This window comes from Choloepus didactylus, chromosome 3 (assembly GCF_015220235.1).
Source record: "Choloepus didactylus isolate mChoDid1 chromosome 3, mChoDid1.pri, whole genome shotgun sequence".
Taxonomy (NCBI): Eukaryota; Metazoa; Chordata; class Mammalia; order Pilosa; family Megalonychidae; genus Choloepus; species Choloepus didactylus.
Window position 1 is genome coordinate 5,986,915 of NC_051309.1, and position 18,203 is coordinate 6,005,117.

The 18,203-nt window shown below is 46.5% G+C and overlaps 2 protein-coding genes across 4 annotated transcripts; one reads left to right on the forward strand and one right to left on the reverse strand.

Moving 5' to 3' along the window:
* Positions 1–1,557: 1,557 nt before the first annotated feature.
* LOC119528525 lies at positions 1,558–3,588 on the reverse strand. 3 transcript variants are annotated; one of them, XR_005215738.1, is made up of 2 exons: positions 3,491–3,588; positions 1,558–2,670 (listed from the first exon to the last, which is right to left on the reverse strand). XR_005215738.1 is itself a non-coding variant. In XM_037828882.1 (2 exons), exons 1-2 carry the CDS (start codon positions 3,460–3,462, stop codon positions 2,650–2,652), a joined length of 360 nt encoding a protein of 119 aa, XP_037684810.1. In that variant the 5' UTR covers positions 3,463–3,514; the 3' UTR covers positions 1,558–2,649. The 3 variants fall into 3 exon arrangements, 2 of the variants coding, with proteins under 2 accessions (XP_037684810.1, XP_037684809.1); XM_037828882.1 differs by having other exon boundaries at positions 3,124–3,514; XM_037828881.1 differs by having other exon boundaries at positions 3,041–3,514.
* Positions 3,589–3,855: 267 nt separating this feature from the next.
* On the forward strand, positions 3,856–15,905 carry GRPEL1 (GrpE like 1, mitochondrial). The gene is made up of 4 exons (XM_037829334.1): positions 3,856–3,954; positions 11,748–11,910; positions 13,269–13,350; positions 14,718–15,905. The coding sequence occupies exons 1-4, from the start codon at positions 3,893–3,895 to the stop codon at positions 15,062–15,064; spliced, it is 654 nt and encodes a 217-aa protein (XP_037685262.1). The 5' UTR covers positions 3,856–3,892; the 3' UTR covers positions 15,065–15,905.
* The last annotated feature ends 2,298 nt before the right edge of the window (positions 15,906–18,203 follow it).

An 18,203-nucleotide genomic window follows, 5' to 3' on the forward strand; every position in this document is an offset into this window, starting at 1 on the left:
ATCTGGAGAATGCACTTTCCAGACAGCTACATCTATCCATCAAATGGTTCTCAGGGAAATGGTTGTCAGTTTTGCTTTGCTCATTCCCCTTGCAACTGGCTATCCCAAGTAAACCTCCTCACATGAAGTGTGACTCGTTAGGCAGAAAGTTATTTCAACTTGAACATCTGTGGCCCCATAGGGTGGTATTTTTCTTACCAAGAAGAGTATTTTGGTGTGGAGCCGGCAGGCCTGGGAGGAGGAGCAGTGAGAACTGCTGGCAGGGGCTCCCCTCTTCCAGGCACGACTCTCAACCTGGGCACCTCGCTTTCTTCTGGCTGGTGGGTTCAGGTGTCTATTATAAACACACGAACAAAAGTGGCCAGGCTTGGACCAACGATGAGAACAGGACATAAGCCAACATTTACATCCATTCTGTGCTCTGAAGCTCAAAATAGGGATAAAATGAAAAGGGGAGAATGAAGGTAACGCCTGCCTCGGGGGGTTACACTGTGGCCTAAAGGACCTGGACGGTAAGCCCGGCTAGGTCCCTTGTCTGGCTCTCAGAAGGCCAAAGCCAAGGTGTCACCGGGCTCAGCTCTCACCTGGAGGTTCTGGGGAAGAACCCGCCACTCACTCATTCAGGGGGCGGGCAGATCCTGCTCCAAGCGGCCGCTGCTGCCGTCAGCCGCGTCTCTGCTCCTGGGGGCCGCCCCAGGAGTCCCACGTGGCCCTCCATCTTCAAACCAGCGATGGCGACTGGGGCCCTTCCCAAGCCTCCCATCCCTCTGACTTCCCCTTGTGCCACCAGCTGGAGAAAACTCTGCTTTTGAAGAGCTCTTCAAGGTCAAGCCCAGTGCACAACCTTCGTGTCTTAAGATCAACTGACTTGGAACCTTACTTCCATCTACCTAGTGGCTTCACTGCCCGACCTAGACATGGCGCCTGACTGGATGACAGGGGGCGGGAATCTTGGGGATTAGGGGTGGGGGGTCATCGCCAGAATTCAGCCTGCCACACCCCGTCACAGCCACACTTTTTAAAATTTGCTTATTGCAGTCTGAAGATTCACCCCACTCCTGGGGCGGCGAGTTCCCCGTGGCCACCGGAGAGGGAGATCGGCGTTTTGGGATGCGGATCCGGGCATGGCCTAGTGGCCGCCTGCACACAGACACACACCCCACTCCCCGAGAGGTGCAGGGTCCCCAAAGGGCATCACCACGAGGACCTTCCGTGCCGGCCTCTGTCACAACGACCGAGTTATGCCTCTCTATCGCCTCCCGGGCTGCCTGGGATGTGACTCTGATTCCCCCGAGCCTCAAAGAGAGGAAGGAAGTGAACACGTCCATCTCTTAATCATCTACCTATGAGTAAATGATATGATCCTGTCTCACATGTAAGGAGAAGGAGATGCAGAGCAATTAAGTGACTTGCCTAAGGTCACAGCCAATGGGGAACATTTTTAAAATGTTATTATAAAAAATTTCAAACATTTACAAAGAGAAAATAGTCATTAACACTCCCCCCCCCCCACAGTACCCAAACCCCACTTTAACAATTAATTAACATTTTGCTGATTGTTTCTCTTCCTTCCACTTTTTTTTTTTTTACTGGATATTTATAAAGCAAATTCCAGGAACTGTGGCAATTCACTGTACTTTGCATCTCTAAACAACTAGGATGTTTTCACATAATGACTAGACCATATATCACTCCTAACAAAAGTATCAATGATTCCTTATTATCATCTAATACCCAGTTTATAATTATATATTTCCCCAACCATCTCACTACTGTTTAAAAATTGGGGTAAAATATTTATAACATAAAATTTCCCATTTTAACCATTTTTTTGATTGTACAACCATAATCACTACCTATTTTCAAAATTTTTCATTAGCCCAAATGGAAACTCTGTACCCATCAAGCAATAACTCCCTGTTCTCCCCTCCCTCTAGCCTCCAATAACCTCTATTCTACTTTCTGTCTCTATGAATTCTGTCTCTATGAATATCTCATGTTGGCGGAATCATACAATATTTGCTCTTTTGTGTCTGGCTCATTTCAGTTAGTTTAATGATCAAGTTCCATCTCTGCAATAGCATGTATCAGAACATCATTCCTTTTTAGGGCTGAATAACATTCTCTTGTACAGATGGATTTTGTTTATCCATTCATCCACTGATGGACGTTTGGATGGTTTCCAACATAAACATCTTCTTACAGTTGGTTTTTTCTATCACAATCCAAGAAAGGACCACGTATTCAATTCAGTTGTGTCTTTTAAGTGCTTTAATTCTCTAGCAGTCCCCCAAACCTTCATTTACTATGAAACGGAATCATTTGTCCTGTAGAAGATCCCACATTCCGGATCCGGCTGTTTGTCCTCTGCGTGTGACACAGCACCTGGCACACAGTAGGGGTCCACGTGGTAGAGGGAGCCGAGCAAAAGAAGAGATGGTTTGGTTCCCTGGCTGGCAGCTCTCCATGTGGGGGACCACAGGCTCCAGCCCGCAGGTCTTGGAGGAGACTGGAGCCCTCAGATCGTGGCTGGAGGGCCTGGCTGTGCTGAGACCAGAGGCCAAGTGCGCTCCGACACTGGCGGGACAGCAGCTAAAGGGTATCACACAAGAGCAGCTCCGCTTCCAGCCCCTTAGCGTCTTGGTGGGTTCAGGATGTAGTAGAAGTGACCTGGGTCAGAGCAATGAAAACATTTGAATCTAGGAGCTTTAGCTCTGTCTCAAAAGTTTTCATATGTGTTGTTATTTTGTTATTGTTTGAGAAAACTTTAGATAGAAAAGTACAAAAGAACAATATGTATACTCCAGTATTCCCACCACCCAGTATCAAAACTGCTAACATTTTGTCACATTTGCTTCCTGTGTCTTTGCTTAGTTTTACTAAATAAAACTCACAGATGCAAACCCGTTCCCTTCCGCGGGCTCCTCCACCACCGCAAAGAAACCAACCCCAGGGCTGGGTCTTCTTCCCAAAGTTTTCACCATCGTTTTCTAAAATGCCTGAAAGTGCCCTTTTGATGTACTTTTGACCCTTAACCTGCCTGCTCGTTCTTTTGACCCACGCGGGGTGTTGTGCGCCCAGCGCTGTGGTGGGAGCCGCGGGTCGGCAGGGCCGCGCCCTCACCTCTGAAAGGCCCGCGGGGGCGCACGGCGCACGGACGGGGGCGCATCGGGCACAGAAGGGGATGCCCAGGCACGGGCGCGCGCGGGGGAGCGCCCCGAGCACAGGCCGGGGGACCGGGCACAGAGTGGGGAGCCCGAGCACGGACGGGGGCGCCCCGGGCACGGCCAGGGGGCGCGGGGAGGAGGGACCACCAGGGCCCACCGTCCGGCCGAGGGGGCAGCGGCAGCGGAGCGGCGCTCGGGGGAGGCACGGAGGGCGCAGCCAATCCTGGCTGGAAGCCTTCAGGCTTCGACTGGTGAGGGGTTTCGCCTCAGTGCCGCTAGCAGCGGCGTCAGCCATTTCCCTCTCCCGGACTCGCTCTCTGCACCTGAGAACACGGGCCGGTTCGCCTGGAATCCGGGTCTAAAGTGACCCCCGGCCGCCCACGCGCACCTCCTGGCCCCGGGCCCGCCCCCTCATACTTCCTCTCCATTGGCTCTTCGCTGGACTACGCCCCGCCCACGGAGCCCCACCCACTGTTCTCTGACCTTTCACCTCTTCACCCTCTAGGGCCCCTGCAGGCAACAGACCCCGCCCATGAGCCGCAAGTATCGGTAACTGTTGTCCTTCCATCATAGAAAGAGAGGCCACGGATTGGCTGAGAGGAAGTAGTTGGGCGGGGAAGCAGGCACGGATTCTGCGCGAGTTGCGTAGGCCCCTAGGAGGCGGACCGGCGGCCTCCGCGCATGCGTGGTGTTTACGCAGTGACGGCGGCCGGCGGCGGGTAGTCATGGCGGCTCAGTGCGTGAGGCTGGCGCGGCGCAGCGTCCCGACTTTGGCGTTGTCTCTCAGGTAAGAAGGGTCTGCTTCTCTGGCGAGGAGAGAGCCCCGCTCTGTGGTGCGCGTCTCCTCGGGGCCGCGGCCTCCCGCTCCAACTTCGGGCCTTTCATTGCCGAGGGCCGCTTCGGGGCCGCTCTCGTCGGCTCCCTTCTCGGCGCTGGGTACACTCCGGGCGCCGCGGGCCGACCCTCTCCGGCCTGGGGCCGCTGTGCAGCTGGGCTCCCCCGCCGCCGCCGGGAGAGCCGTAGTGGCTGCTGCGCGAGGTGGTTGCGTGAAGTGCAAGGGGACGGGTGGCCCCACGTGTGTGTGGCCGAGTGCCGCGTGTGGACCTCATGCCCGCACGCGCGCGCCGGGAGCAGGGCAGCCCACACTTCTTAGGCAGGTGAAGAAACAGAGCCGGACAGACGGAGAGACTTGCCCAAGGTCACCCAACGAGGAAGGACTAGGCAGGGCCTTCGCTGCCATGGGCAGCTCAAGGCCCGGTCCCGAAACAGTGCTCAGAAAAGTTTTGAGCAACCGAGGCCCGGGTCACCCCTGTTCCTGGGCTGTTTCCATTCAGCCTCGAATTCCTGCTCCGCCTGCGATATTTCTGGAGTCTGACCACCCATGGGAGGAGGAGGGGGTATTTCCACAAGTGCAGTGACTCCATAATCGAGGGTCACGAGAGACAGTGCCCTAATCTTTTTTTTTTTATCCCTTAAACCTGTGGCTTTTGCTTTTTGCAAGTCCTGTCTCAGAAGTTAGTTTAGCAAGTACTTAGCATGTTCTGTGTTGGAAGAACTGCCTGGAATCAAGTTATTATACAGCCTACTCTGGGCCAAACAATGGGGTAGAAGCTAGGTAGAGTAAGATACCTGTGTTCCCTCAAGAAGCTTGCCCACTTGGATGAGGAGACCAGATATCCAAAGATGATGCAAAAGTTGTTTCTCAAATGGAGAGTTGTCTGCAGAGGATGGTAAGGCTTTACCCCAAAATCCTAAGGGCCTGCCTTGTGATTCTACTATAGGAGTCTGCCAAAGGCTCCAAACAGCATCTCTATTTGCCACTGACATTTGGCAAATACTATTGAGATAAAAGCACCATTGGATCTGCTCCAGCATATGGTCCAAGTGGCAGAGCAGCTTGCACAGCAGCCTGGACCTGTCTCAGAGCCTCATTTGTTCTGGTCCCCACTCAAAACTAGAAGCTTTTCTGGTCACTCAGTGAATGGAGTAGAGTAGCACACCCATACGAGGAATATGTTGTCCCCAAAATCCAGAGGCCAACTAAGCATTGTGCCTCTTTTTTGGTCGTAGGAGGGGCCAGATGCAACAGCTTATCCTTCACCTTAGAAGGGATATCTGGACATGCCCCACACCACTGGACACCTGGAAATTTTACTGAGGTAGAAAGCCCCTGTATTTTTGTTGGATTTATCTCCCATCCTGTGCCACGCAAATACCTTACCAACAAATCTAGAGTAGTTGCTACTTCTTGCTCACTAGGTCCAATCAACATGGTATCATCAATATAATGGACCAATGTGATGTCTTGTGGGAGGGAGAAACGATCAAGATCCCTGCAGACAATATTATGACATAGGGCTGGAGAGTTGATATACCCCTGAGGTAGCACAGCAAATGTATACCGCTGGCCTTGCCAGCTGAATGCAAACTGTTTCTGGTGATCCTTACTAACAGCTATTGAGAAAAAAGCATTTGCCAGATCAATAGCTCCATACCAGGTACCAGGGGATGTTTTGATTTGCTTAAGCAATGATACCACATCTGGAACAAGATATAATTGGAGTCACCACCTGTTAAGCTTATGATAATCCACTGTCATCCTCCAAGACCCATCTGTTTTCTGCACAGGCCAAATAGGAGAGTTGAATGGGGATGTGGTGGGAATCACCACCCCTGCGTTCTTCAAGTCCGTAAGACTGGCATTAATCTCTGCAATCCCTTCAGGAATCCAGTATTGTTTCTGGTTTACTATTTTGCTAGGCAGGGCAGTTCTAGTGGCTTCCACTTGGCCTTTCCCACCATAATAGCCCTCACTCCACCAGTCAGGGAACCAATGTGAGGATTCTGCCAGTTGCTAAATATGTCTCTTCTAATTATGCATTCCAGAACTGGGGAAATAACCACAGAATGGGGTCTGGGGACCCACTGGACCCACTGTGAGACAGACCTGAGCTAAAACTCCATTGATCACCTGATCTGTATAAGCCCCAACTCTGACTAGTGGACCAGAGTGATGTTTTGGGTCTTCTGGAATTAATGTCATTTCTGAACCAGTGTCATATAATCCCTGAAATATCTGATCATTTTTTTTTCCCCAATGCAATTACCCTGGTAAAAGACCATAGGTCCCCCTAGGGAAGGCTGGGAAGAAGATTAACAGTATAAAGTTTTGTCAGTGTAACAGGGTCCTTCCCCAAGGGTACCCAGCCTTCCCCTCATTCAAGTGGCTCTGGATCAGTAAACTGTCTCAAGTCTGGGAATTGATTAAGGGGCCATGACTCTCTGTTTTTGTAATTCAAGGTAGACTTTTGTTCACTTGACCTAAAATTCTTCTGCTTATACGGATCAAACAGGAATTTAGTAGACTGCCCATTGTTCTAGTTTGCTAACACTGCCAGAATGCAAAATACCAGAAATGGATTGGCTTTTATAAAAGGGGATTTATTTGGTTAGACAGTTACAGTCTTAAGTCCATAAAGTGTCCAAGGTAACGCATCAATTGCCAGTGGTATCCGGAAAACCTCTGTTAGCTGCGAAGGCACATGGCCGGCGTCTGCTCCGGAGTTTCAAAATGGCTTTCTCTCAGGATGTTCCTCTCTAGGCTTCAGATCCTCAAAAGTGTCACTCTTAGTTGCTCTTGGGGCGTTTGCCCTGTCTTAGCTTCTCCGGAGCAGAAGTATGCTTTCAAAGGCTGTCTCCAAAATGTCTCTGTAAACTGAAGTTCCTCTCTCAGTTCCAGTGCGTTCTTCAAAGTGTCCCTCTTGGCTGTAGCAAGCTTCCTCCTCCTGTCTGAGCTTATACAGTGCTCTAGTAAACTAATTCAGACCCACCCTGAATGGGTGGGGCAACACCTCCATGGAAATTATCCAACCGAAAGTCTTGTCCACAATTATTTGAATCACATTTCCATGGAAACACACAAAGGATTCCAAAATGTAATCAACACTAATACGTCTACCCACACAAGATTGCATCAAAGATAATGGCGTTTTGGGGGACATGATATATCGAACTAGCACCCCCATCTATTTTACTACAAGGTACTCCATGATCTTCTAGCCAATGCCATAAGTCTCTGCAAGTCAGATTATTTTGACTGCTGCCTTGAGCCTGTTTTCCATTATGGTAGCCATGCCCACCTTGTCTTTGACGATTAACTGCTGCTACATGGCTTCTGCCGACTCGGGATCCATTGTGTTTAAGGATTCCAGCTCAGTGAAAACAGTTCCCACAGTAATATTTGACCTACAGAGAAGGGCAACTACAGAGCTCTTCAGGAATGATGGAGCTAGTCTCACAAATTTATTCCTCACGGTTCTGGTAAAAAGGTGTGTCCTCTGGACATTCCAAGGGTGTGTGAGCAGGCTTCCATGATAAATCCACTCGAACATTCCAATCTCTCTAAGCCTTTGAATCCCCTCCTCTGCATTATACCAGGGCAGTTCTGGCATTTTGACCTCAGGTAATGCCGGCCACCTTTTGATCCATGTTTCAACCAACTACCCAAATAAACTGTTAACACCCTTTATAACCCCTTGAGCTACAACATTGAATGCAGAATCTCTGCTTAGTGGGCCTGTATCAGTAAATTCAGCCTAATCCAACTTTATATTTTTTCCACTGTTATCCCACACTCTTAATTTCCATTCCCACACATATTCCCTGGTTTCTGTCTGTATAAATTGGAAAACTCGTAACAGTTCTTTTGGAGTATAGCATACCTTCTCATGGGTCACATTTTGTACCTCACCCTTCGGGGCCTTTTGGGACTTTAGTTAGGTCTTGAAGCAAAGACTGGTGGTGGGTTTGGGTCATGAAAAGAATTAGAATTTTCCCTCAAGCCATTTACCTGAGGACATGCTGTTGCAGTTTCATTTCGTGAAACAGAATTAATCTCTCCAGACAGAGGCATGAGGGCTGCTGCTTCAGGGGAGGCGATTATAGGTTTAGCAGACACTGAAGGGTTAATCTCTTTAGGTGGAGGTTGGATGGCAGGCTACTCAGGGCAGACTGGAGGTGGAGAAGCTGTTTCCTCAAAGCAGGCTGGAGGTTGGGTAGCTGTCTCAGGGCAGACTGGAGGTGGGTGGGCTGTTTCCTCAGGACAGCCCACTACAGGTATATTTAACAATGACTCAGCAGAATCCAGAGTTCCACTGTCCTCACTGCCATTACTCTCAATCCGTATGTCCCCATCCCAAGTTTCAGGATCCCATTCTTTTCCAATCAATGCCTTTACTTTAACAGCAGACACCCTGAGAGGTTGAGATTTTAGTTTACGTTGTGAATCTGCTACTCATACAATGAGACTCTGGGTCTGGTTTTCAGAAACCTCAAGTCTGTGGCCACAGGAAATAAGATTTTCTTTCAGAGCACACATAGAAACCTTTACATCTGTCATACAGCACTTAAGTTTCAAATTTGAAGCCTTTGGTTCGTCCCTTTCTCTTATAACTTTATCCAGTGTATCTAAGAGCAACCAGCCAACATCATTATACCTCAACTCTACAAAACTCTGTTAAGGTGTCAAAAACATTGTCACCCAGAGCTTTGCTTCATATAAGAGTAGGATTAGGAGAATCAAATGGTGATATTTTGTGTATCTCCATTGCCAGCTCATGCCGGGGACTGTCAGTGCCATCTTGATTATTGGAAACAGAGTCATTAGTGCCTTTGAATCTAATTAGAGTAGAAAACAAATTGTAAAAGCCCATTTTAAGATTCTGTTTCTCAAGAACCACTCCTGGTACCAAGTTGTATTAGTTAGGGTTTTAAACAGAATCAACAAGAGATACCTATAAATATAAGATTTTATAAAACTGTCTCACACAACTGTGGGTATGCACGAGTCCAAATTCTGTATGGCAGGCAGCAAATTGGCAACTCCATTGAAGGTGTTCAATGAACTCAGGCAGCAAACTGGCCACTCCGATGAAGGTGTTCGATGAACTCCTCAGGAAACGCTTTGTTGGCTTGCGAAAGAAGTAAATATCCTCTGATTTTCTCGCTTAGAAGTCTTCAACTGATTGGATTAAATCCAGCTGATTGAAGTCTCTCGTTGCGGAAGATTTGCCCTTTGTGGATGTAATCAGTCACAGCTGCAGCCATTGACTGATGATTTAATAAACCAGCCTTTCTGGTTTATTAACCAGCCTCAAATGTCCTTGCAGTGATGGTTAGGCCAGTGCTTGCTTGACCAGACACATGGACACCATCATCTGACCAAGGTGACACATGAACCTAACCATCACACAGTGGAAGGTGATGAAGGTGTGATCACTACCTTAATAAATCATAGAAAACAAAAGAACATGGGAACAAAGAGCAGTGACCTACTGGTCAAAACCCGAGTTAAAAGGCTTTTTGCTCAAGTTATTTGTGATCCTGTACTTGGACTTAATTACTAAGAAAGGGAACACCAAGTCAGCATAATTTTTGTCTCCGAGAACTCATTTTTCTGGAAAAGATGATCAGCAAGGGGAAGCAAGAGGCTCGACTTGTAGTCCTAGCTCCAGCAGTAACTAAGCTCTCCAAGACTCAGATCCCTCTGTAAACGGTGGGCTCTGGGTCCTTGTTCTGGTTTGCTAGTGCTGCCATTTGCAAAACACCAGAAATGGATTGGCTTTTTCTAAATGGGGGTTATTTGGTTGCAGAGTTAATCTTAAGGCCATAAAGTGTCCAAGGTAAGGCATCAACAACAGGGTACCTTCACTGAAGAACAGCCAATGGTGTCCACAAAACCTGTTAGCTCAGAAGGCATGTGGCTGGCGTCCACTTGCTCCCAGGTTGCATTTCAAAATGGTGTTCTTCAAAATGTTAGTGTCAGCTTTCAATGGCTGTCTTCAGAATGTGTCCCTCAGTTGCAGATAGCAGTGAGCTCCTTCTGTCTGAGCTTTTATAGGGCTCCAGTGAACTAATCAAGACCCACCCTGAATGGGCGGGGCCACACCTCCATGGAAACATTCAATCAAGCGGTCACATCCTAATCAAAGGTGTCACTCACAGTTGGGTGGGTCACATCTCCATGGAAACAATCAGAAGGTTCCAACCTAATCAACACTAATTTGTCTCCCCCCACACAAGATTGCATTAAAGAATATGTTTTTTTCTGGGGGACATGATATACACAAACCAACACAGCCCTGTTGCATTTCTTACCACACTTCACACTGTTGTGCTGCAGGAAAGCCTCTGTGCAGGGCCAGACTGACATGCAGAAAAACTGAGTAATTGTCACACCCAGGGGCCAGACCAACTAGAAAAGGCTGGCTTCACAACAGTACTCAGGTTTTAGATTAGTCACTTTTAAATCACAAAAGTAAAAATATAATAAAAAGATCATTACTCTGCAACGCCACGGCAGCAGACTATTAGGGACTCTTCATTCCTTTCTACAGGCCTAAGAAACAAGTTTACATACACAGGACTTCTCGTTTGTTTTTATAAAAACAGAATCACATTCCATGTATTTCTCTATAAGTTGCGTTTCTGACTTAATTGTACATCCACAGTGTGTCTATGACAGTTTCACTCATTCTTTTTAGTAGCTGCACAGTATTCCAGATTTTGGAAGCAACAGTTTATTCAACCATTTCCTTCCTTACTGATGAGCATTCCCATTCCAGCTTGTCACTATTCAGTTCTGCAGTGAGCATCCTTATACAGATATATTCGTGTTCACTGATAGCTTTCCTGTTTCTTTAGGCAGCTCTCTTTACTCTGGGAAGAAAATTGAATGTAGTTTATTTGCAAATTGGACTCTGACATAATAAAGAGAGCGCCACTGGTCCTGGTGAAGGACCTGGTTTTTTAAGACCTTATTTTGTCACTCACTAATGGCTTTGTCACCTTGGGTCTGTCATTTAACCTTCTTGATGAGGGGATCAGACTGGGTGATAGTTTGTCACTTCCAGCGTTAGTTTTTGAGTTCACTGTGTTCTCCCGTGCTTTCCTACTTCCGTGCCTTTATCTGAGCACCTCTCTTCCTGGATGCATCCATCCCTTCTACCCCCGTCTCCTGATGTGTGAATCTTACCTGCCCTTCAGCACACTTCTGCATACAGCCTCTTTATGGTCTCCCTGGTCCCCAAGCTAGAAAGTTCTACTCTAAACCTCCCAAAGCGCTTTGTCCCTTTTTATCACCTTTAAACACAAAAGTAGAGTTCTGTGTGGGTGTCTTATCTTGTCGGCATGACTTCAGTCCCGTGAGCAAGCTCTCTGCCTGTACCTCTGTGCATCAGCCTCAGCACTGGGCCTCACCTCTGCTAGCGACTCCATAAACACTGCTGGGGTCACAGTGACAGTCTCAGAAGGGGATGTTCAGATGGGAAGAAGAGGAGGTTAGTGTAGCCTTGGTTACTGACATGTCGGTTTAGGCATGTATTGCAGAAGATTCTGTACACATAAATAACTCTGCACATCAAATACTATTTGACTTTATTAGATCTAAGGTAAATCTTTTCTCCCCAAGTCAATAGCAAATAGTTTTAAATTATCCCAAATTTATAAGATGATACAGCTGACTTTAATAAGCAAAAAGTAAAAGACACAATCTTCGTTTCTAATGTGTGGCCTTTTCTTTAGGTCCTTTCCTCGGTTGTTGTGCACGGCTACAAAACAAAAGAACAGTGGCCAGAACTTGGAAGAGGACTTGGGTCAGAATGAACAGAAGACAGACCCCCCCTCTACAGAGAAGATGCTCATGGAGGAGAAGGCCAAGTTAGAAGAGCAGCTAAAAGAGACTACGGTAAGGACTCACAGGCCCTTAAATGGTCTGTTGAACTGTTGAGTTTCTGACATAGGGATAAAAGGTTCTTCAGAGACCCTCTGGTCCGTCCTCCGTATTTCATTGGTACAGAGCCCAGAGGATTGCAGTCATCTGTCCAGGGACTCAGGTTGGAGCATACCATGAGTTGCTGCTAAGTAGAGACTAGACCCCAAATCTTGTGTGGCTCTGGTTCTGTCGTGAGGATCATCGTCACCTGCTACATAGATTGTTTTAAGACTTAAATTGGTCTTTACAACAAGTGTGGTTGTTTAAGCTGGTCTTGGGGAAGGAACTAAACAATCATAAGTACAAGAGATGGGGTCAGAGGTGTGGCTATGGGGTACTCTCATAGGGAGGTAGGAATTTCATGAATAGTTAATAAATGGATTATTACACCATGCAAAAAAATGCAGGTAATAAAAAATCAAGTTCTCTAAGGACTTCCGAGTGATCCTGTCAGCCAGTGCCAGCACTGGAATAAGCTTCTCGTTTATCTGAGTCCTCGCAGCAGCCATGCGAGTAACTGACAGTGCCCCTGTTTCACAGGTGAGCCACCTGAGGCCCACAGAGGCTCGGGAACTGGCTTCCAAGCAGCAGAGCCAGAACTGAGCCAGGGTGGTCTGGCCTGGGCATCCTGGCTCCTCAACACTGTGTATTTATAAAAATGGTCTGAAGACTGAAAGTGGGTGGGGGCCCCCACAGAGGAGTTAGTAAATGTTAAAAGTAGGAAGGCACAGAGATGAGTGAGATTACAGGGGAAATGCTGAGAAATGAGGAGGAATTTGAATGATTATTACAGAGTAAATGTTTGAACTTGAGCCACCTCTGGGCAACATTAAAAATACCAAAGGTTCATTAATGGCGTTTTATCTCTGTTGGGGTAGAGGCCTAAGGTCTCCCATCTCCGAGGTGTCAGCAGTTCAAGATGGGCTGGGCCCACCTGGGTCCTGGGATTCCCGTGACTTAAGTTGGAAATTCTGCTGAGAAAAGTACTGGCCCTTTCTCGAGGGATGATGAGATTAGCAGAACCACAAAGAAGGAGAAGTTGTTTTTTGTCCTTTCCCCAGCTGTACTTGAACAGGAATGGATTTGGGGGCTCTATAAGTACATGGCATCTTGACATCTTATACCTCATTCACTAGAAATATGGAGGCAGTTTTAAATTATTCTTACTTACTGAGTGAATTACTATCTGCGGTCCAAAATCTCAAAAGTATTAATAGATTTTGTCTGTATTTTGATTTGGAGTTTATGTACTCATTTTTGAGTCAGATTTGTACTCCATGAATTTGTTCTATATTTTCTTCACCTAAATTTCCTCTTTTTTTTTTTTAAAGGAAAAATATAAGCGTGCTTTGGCGGATACTGAGAACTTACGGCAAAGAAGCCAGAAATTGGTGGAGGAGGCAAAATTATATGGTAACTGTAAATGTCAGAGGATGTACTGGAAAGAAGATAGTTGGGGTGGGGAAGGAGAAAGAGGGCATCCATACAGGAGCATCAGAAAACAAGGCTGATAACCAGTGGTGGAGGGAAATTTCAAAAGACTCAGTTGCACTCCCCAGAACTTTTTAAAGAGAAGTCAGCAGAAAAGGTTGAGGAACAAAGAGGGTGGGGGTGGGGGGGTGACTAGCATTCAGAAATGTAACACAATCCAGCACAAAGTGTAGCCTGATCGGTAGCGTGCAGACTTACTCTTCTCCACATGATGATTTTGTTGAATCTGTAGATAATTCTAGCAGGTCAGCCTCTCTGGGTGTCCACTTCCTTGCCTGCATCAGCAATAACATCTGTGTCACTTTTGCATTGTCACCTGTAGATATTTTTGTCTTTGTCCTTCCCATTTTAAGGTCAGATGATCAAGGCTTAGAAAACTTATATGACTTGCCACATATCTCAAAGCTAGTATATGTCAGCACTGGCACCGGGGCCAGTGCTGTTGGCCCCGTGTCTGCTCGTGGCTTTGGTTACACATAAGGCTGCCACTCAAGTGCTTATGCTGTGTGTGTGCATAACTGATTGCCAGGTGTCATTCTCCTGTGTTCCAGCTGAAGAACCTAAGGCTCAGAGTGGGGGGTTAATTTGCCCCAAGTCACACTGTGGGCGAAAGTCCAAGTGGAAACAAATCCAGATCTCATCTTGCTGCCCTTTCAGCAACTTGCAACACATGCTGTAACCTCCACTTTCTGGTTTTCCTCCTCTCCCAGGAAAGCCCTTTGTTTGCTCCCTGGCTGTCAGGACTCAGCCCCAGGCCCTCTCCTCTCCTCTCCCCGTGCTCCCTCAGGGACTTGCCCATTCCTGTGGGGTTGAAGTGGCATCCTGACAGATTTCTAGTTCCAGCTCACACATTTCAGATGTCATTGTTTACATGACATCTTTACTTGGATGTCTTGCAGGTATTTTAGTCTTTCTCCTCTAATCTGCTCTTCCTCATTTTAGTGAATAATACCATTATCCATCCAGCTTATGTGGGGATTTGGAATGTATCCTTTTACCCTCCCCAGCCCCCATCTATCCCCTTGCACAAACAGTAAAGTGATCTCTGATCCCTTCACTTCCAGAGACGGTTCTGCAGAATTTCAGCTGCCTGTCTTCCATCCCTCATCGATCATACATTTATTAGTTCTGGCTGATCCCAGAAGAGATTTTTTTTTTTATCATCAAGCCATTGAATTCTAAGACAAGCGAATGATTTGAGATTATTAAATAGCTTATGCATGAAGTTGTGAATTGCTATAGGAAGTCATTATGGAATGCAGATGATTTTCTTCTTTAACTTCATTTAGGCATCCAGGGCTTCTGCAAGGACTTGCTAGAGGTTGCAGACATTTTGGAGAAGGCAACCCAGTGTGTCCCGAGAGAAGAAATTAAAGACGACAACCCTCACCTGAAGAACCTCTACGAGGGCCTCGTAATGACTGAAGTCCAGATCCAGAAGGTGTTCACGAAGCACGGCTTGCTCCGGCTGAACCCTGTGGGGGCCAAGTTTGACCCTTATGAGCATGAGGCCTTGTTCCACACGCCGGTTGAGGGCAAAGAGCCAGGCACGGTTGCACTGGTCAACAAGGTGGGGTACAAGCTGCACGGGCGCACCCTGAGGCCCGCCCTGGTCGGGGTGGTCAAGGAAGCTTAATGCCGCTTCGGGGTTGCGGTGTTTTTCCTGATCACTTGCTCTAACTCTTGAAAGGCTGGTTCCTCTTTTCTCATCTATGAATACATTTGACCTCTTCCCAAATCTTGTTAGAAAGCTTCAGTAGCCAATGGCTAAACAGAAAATTAAGCTGGTTTCAAAATTACATTGTTGGTGAACTCTAAATTGCATTGTTTAGTTAACACTGGTTTGGGGTACCCCATGCTTATTTTCTCATATATTTAAAGAGGGCCTGCGGGACACTGTTGGACTTTGAGAGTATCATGAATTATGTTATCTGCTCAAACTCTGGTGAACCTAAAAGTATTTTAACTGAATAAAACATCTTCGGGAATTCTGCTGTATGGCTGCCTGGACACCTGCCTGTTTCTCCTGGAACCTGCTGAACACTAATAAGCCACTGTCCATTTCATTCACTTACGGAAAGACAAGAGTTAAAACCTTTGTCTTATTTAAACCTGGCAGTGACCTCTGTGAGGCAAATAGGTGAGTTCATTTATAAGTAGTTACTCTCTGGCTGCTGAATATGATTGACTTCTGCCTTTCTGTGGAGATGTGAAGTGAACATGTGTACCATAACAGTCCTTGCCACCTTTATTTTGCTGGTAATTTGACAAAATCAGTTATTTTTGCCGTTTTGTTCGTCTGAATGTAGAAATGTTTAGATCTATATTCAACTGGTACACACCACCTCAAATTATATTCCCTAGTAAGATGGACTTTCTGAGAATATGCAGACTGCATGCTTGGTATACTTTAAATGTTAATGTTTAATTTTTAAAATTTTATTTAAGAGGATTAAAGTCCTAATATGTTTATTTTCCTACTTTTTGATAACTATTCTGTGTGCTTTGTTGGGAGAGATCCTTCAGCCACTAAGGAAACTGACTTGGCTTTCCCTTTCAAACCCTGAATCTGTGTATCTAGCATCTACCTGGAGCACACGTCAGCTTCTGAACCAGAGGAGGGAGGGCAGCTTTCCTCTCCTTCAGTCATGCTTTACACACCTGGGCCTCTGCCAAGGGTAACATCTTGGCCTATTCCCTTAGAGACACACAGTGTCCAGGGGCTGAAAACACTTACATGAATGCGGCAAGAACATGCACCATTGTCTAGTCTATATGATCCTCCATTCCTTTCCAGGAACATTAAGGCTTATGAACGAAGTGAGGGCTCGAGATGTCTGTTATAAACGAGAAAATATAATCTTCCATTTTTACTTCCAAGAGATACTTCCCAGATTGAAGATGGATACTGTTACATCCATTAACTGCTTGGAAAGATGGGCCTGGTCTGGTTTATTTTAGAAAATATGGGTATAACTCCAATGATAAAAATTTCAATTTATATCACTTCCAAACACCCCCTGCCCCTTTCTTTGAAGCTGCTTAAATTATTTGGTCAAAAATATACTCCAGAACTAAAAGCAGCAGACTGTATTGGATAAAACAAGAGTGGGTGTTCCAGCTCGGCCTACTTGTAAGGCTGCATGGCTGTGAGTCATTTTTCCTCCCTGGAACTCCTCTGTAAATTCTCACACTGATTTCCATGGGTGTGGGTGGCACTGGGGAGACATAAAGTGTGTCCCCCAAAAAAGCCTCCCTTAAAGCTAGAGCTGCTGCGGCTAAGAAGCACTGTGCTCATGTTGCCTGTAGAGAGGGTGGCCTGAGTGTGGCTAATACAGGCACCAAGAGGGAGGCTTTGTTTAACGGGACAGTCACACTGGACATGAAAGGCTCACTACATTCTAGTCAAGTTCCAGGACTGGGCCTCCCTGCAGCGTGGAGGAGCTGTGCAGTGTCCACAGCTAAACCAGCACAAGCAGGCAGACTTCCAGTAGATCTTCATGGGCAGCTGAAAATCCAACCAACTCAAGGAGAAGCTCACCTTTCTCTGGATGTTACACTATTTTCAGGAAAGGACGGCTGGTGTGAAAGGTTTTCTGCCTAACAAGAAGATATTCTGATACAGAAGTGCCAACTAAAACATGCCATGTGCTATGCTATGTCATATGTTTGAATGTTGACTGTGTAGCTGAACTGAAGATCAAGGAGCAAGTAGGAAGAAGAAAGCAGTGACACTAGTTTGTTCCCAACTTGTTCAGTGTGTAAAAGGGTAATAAAAATGGTGTCAGAATTAAGGTTTTTAATACATTCTTGGATTGCTGGCCATCCGAGAACATCTTGAATAGCTGAAGAATTACCTTTCTGACTCCAAGTTATAGTTGGTTTAAATTGAAAAGGCCTAGTTTCATGGGATTGTATTGGCTAATTTATCATGAGAATTAAATATCAAGATAGAAAGGCCCTGAACTCAGAGCAGGGGTGAGGATTGATGTGACAAGAATAGCTGGAGCTGTAGGGCAAACAGGCAACCAATCATAAAATTACTTTCCCTTGTAACAACGTATTAACACTTTAACATAAGTTAATGATATATTCATTATGGTGCTTTAAAAGTTAAGCCTAAATAAATTCTTCACACCATCAAAAAGAAACACGTCAATAACCTGCTTAAAAGCAAAGGGTTTCTTTTTGTGAGCTTGTGGCCCAGGGCAGACACATTCACAGGGATCTGCTTCTCGAGCTTTGTGTAAGCTTATTTTTATATTAAATCGATAGATATTTAATATAAAAAGAATAAATTTAAAACTACTTCAAACCAGGATTCTGATGATCTAGAAAATCAATGAGACAGCAGAATAGCTAAAACCAGTGGTTTCTCAAACTTGAGCTTACATGCCAGTCACCAGGAAGGCTGAGGACAAGGACCACTGAGGGCTTTCCCACAGTTTCCATCACAGGAGGCTGGAAACTGAGTTCCGTGGGTGTGGGTGGCAGTGGGAAGACATGAAGTGTGCCCCCCCATGTGTCTGCCTGTCTGCCTTGCTCCCAGGAGACTCAAGAACCGGTCTTTGAGAATCACTGGCCAAGACAGCTGTTGGAACTCGGCACCGTCTCCATCACCCTTCTCATCGACTCCCTCAACCTTCCTGACCCTGCGGGGGACGATGAGGGGCCCTCCTGAGCTGCACACACCACTGCTCCGCGTGGGTCACTGTTAGCTAAGTGAGCACCTCTCTGCTAGGAGGCAAGGTTTTTACAACTAAAGCCAGGTACAA

Excerpts from the sequence above, each read along its gene's own strand:
- GRPEL1 (XM_037829334.1), top strand. The coding sequence starts at position 3,893 with ATGGCGGCTCAGTGCGTGAGGCTGGCGCGGCGCAGCGTCCCGACTTTG. Across the intron at positions 3,955-11,747 it reads ACTTTGGCGTTGTCTCTCAG|GTCCTTTCCTCGGTTGTTGT; the intron begins GTAAGAAGGGTC and ends CCTTTTCTTTAG. Across the intron at positions 13,351-14,717 it reads GGAGGAGGCAAAATTATATG|GCATCCAGGGCTTCTGCAAG; the intron begins GTAACTGTAAAT and ends AACTTCATTTAG.
- LOC119528525 (XM_037828881.1), bottom strand. The coding sequence starts at position 3,462 with ATGGCTGACGCCGCTGCTAGCGGCACTGAGGCGAAACCCCTCACCAGT. Across the intron at positions 2,671-3,040 it reads TGGGTCAAAAGAACGAGCAG|GTCACTTCTACTACATCCTG; the intron begins GCAGGTTAAGGG and ends GCTCTGACCCAG.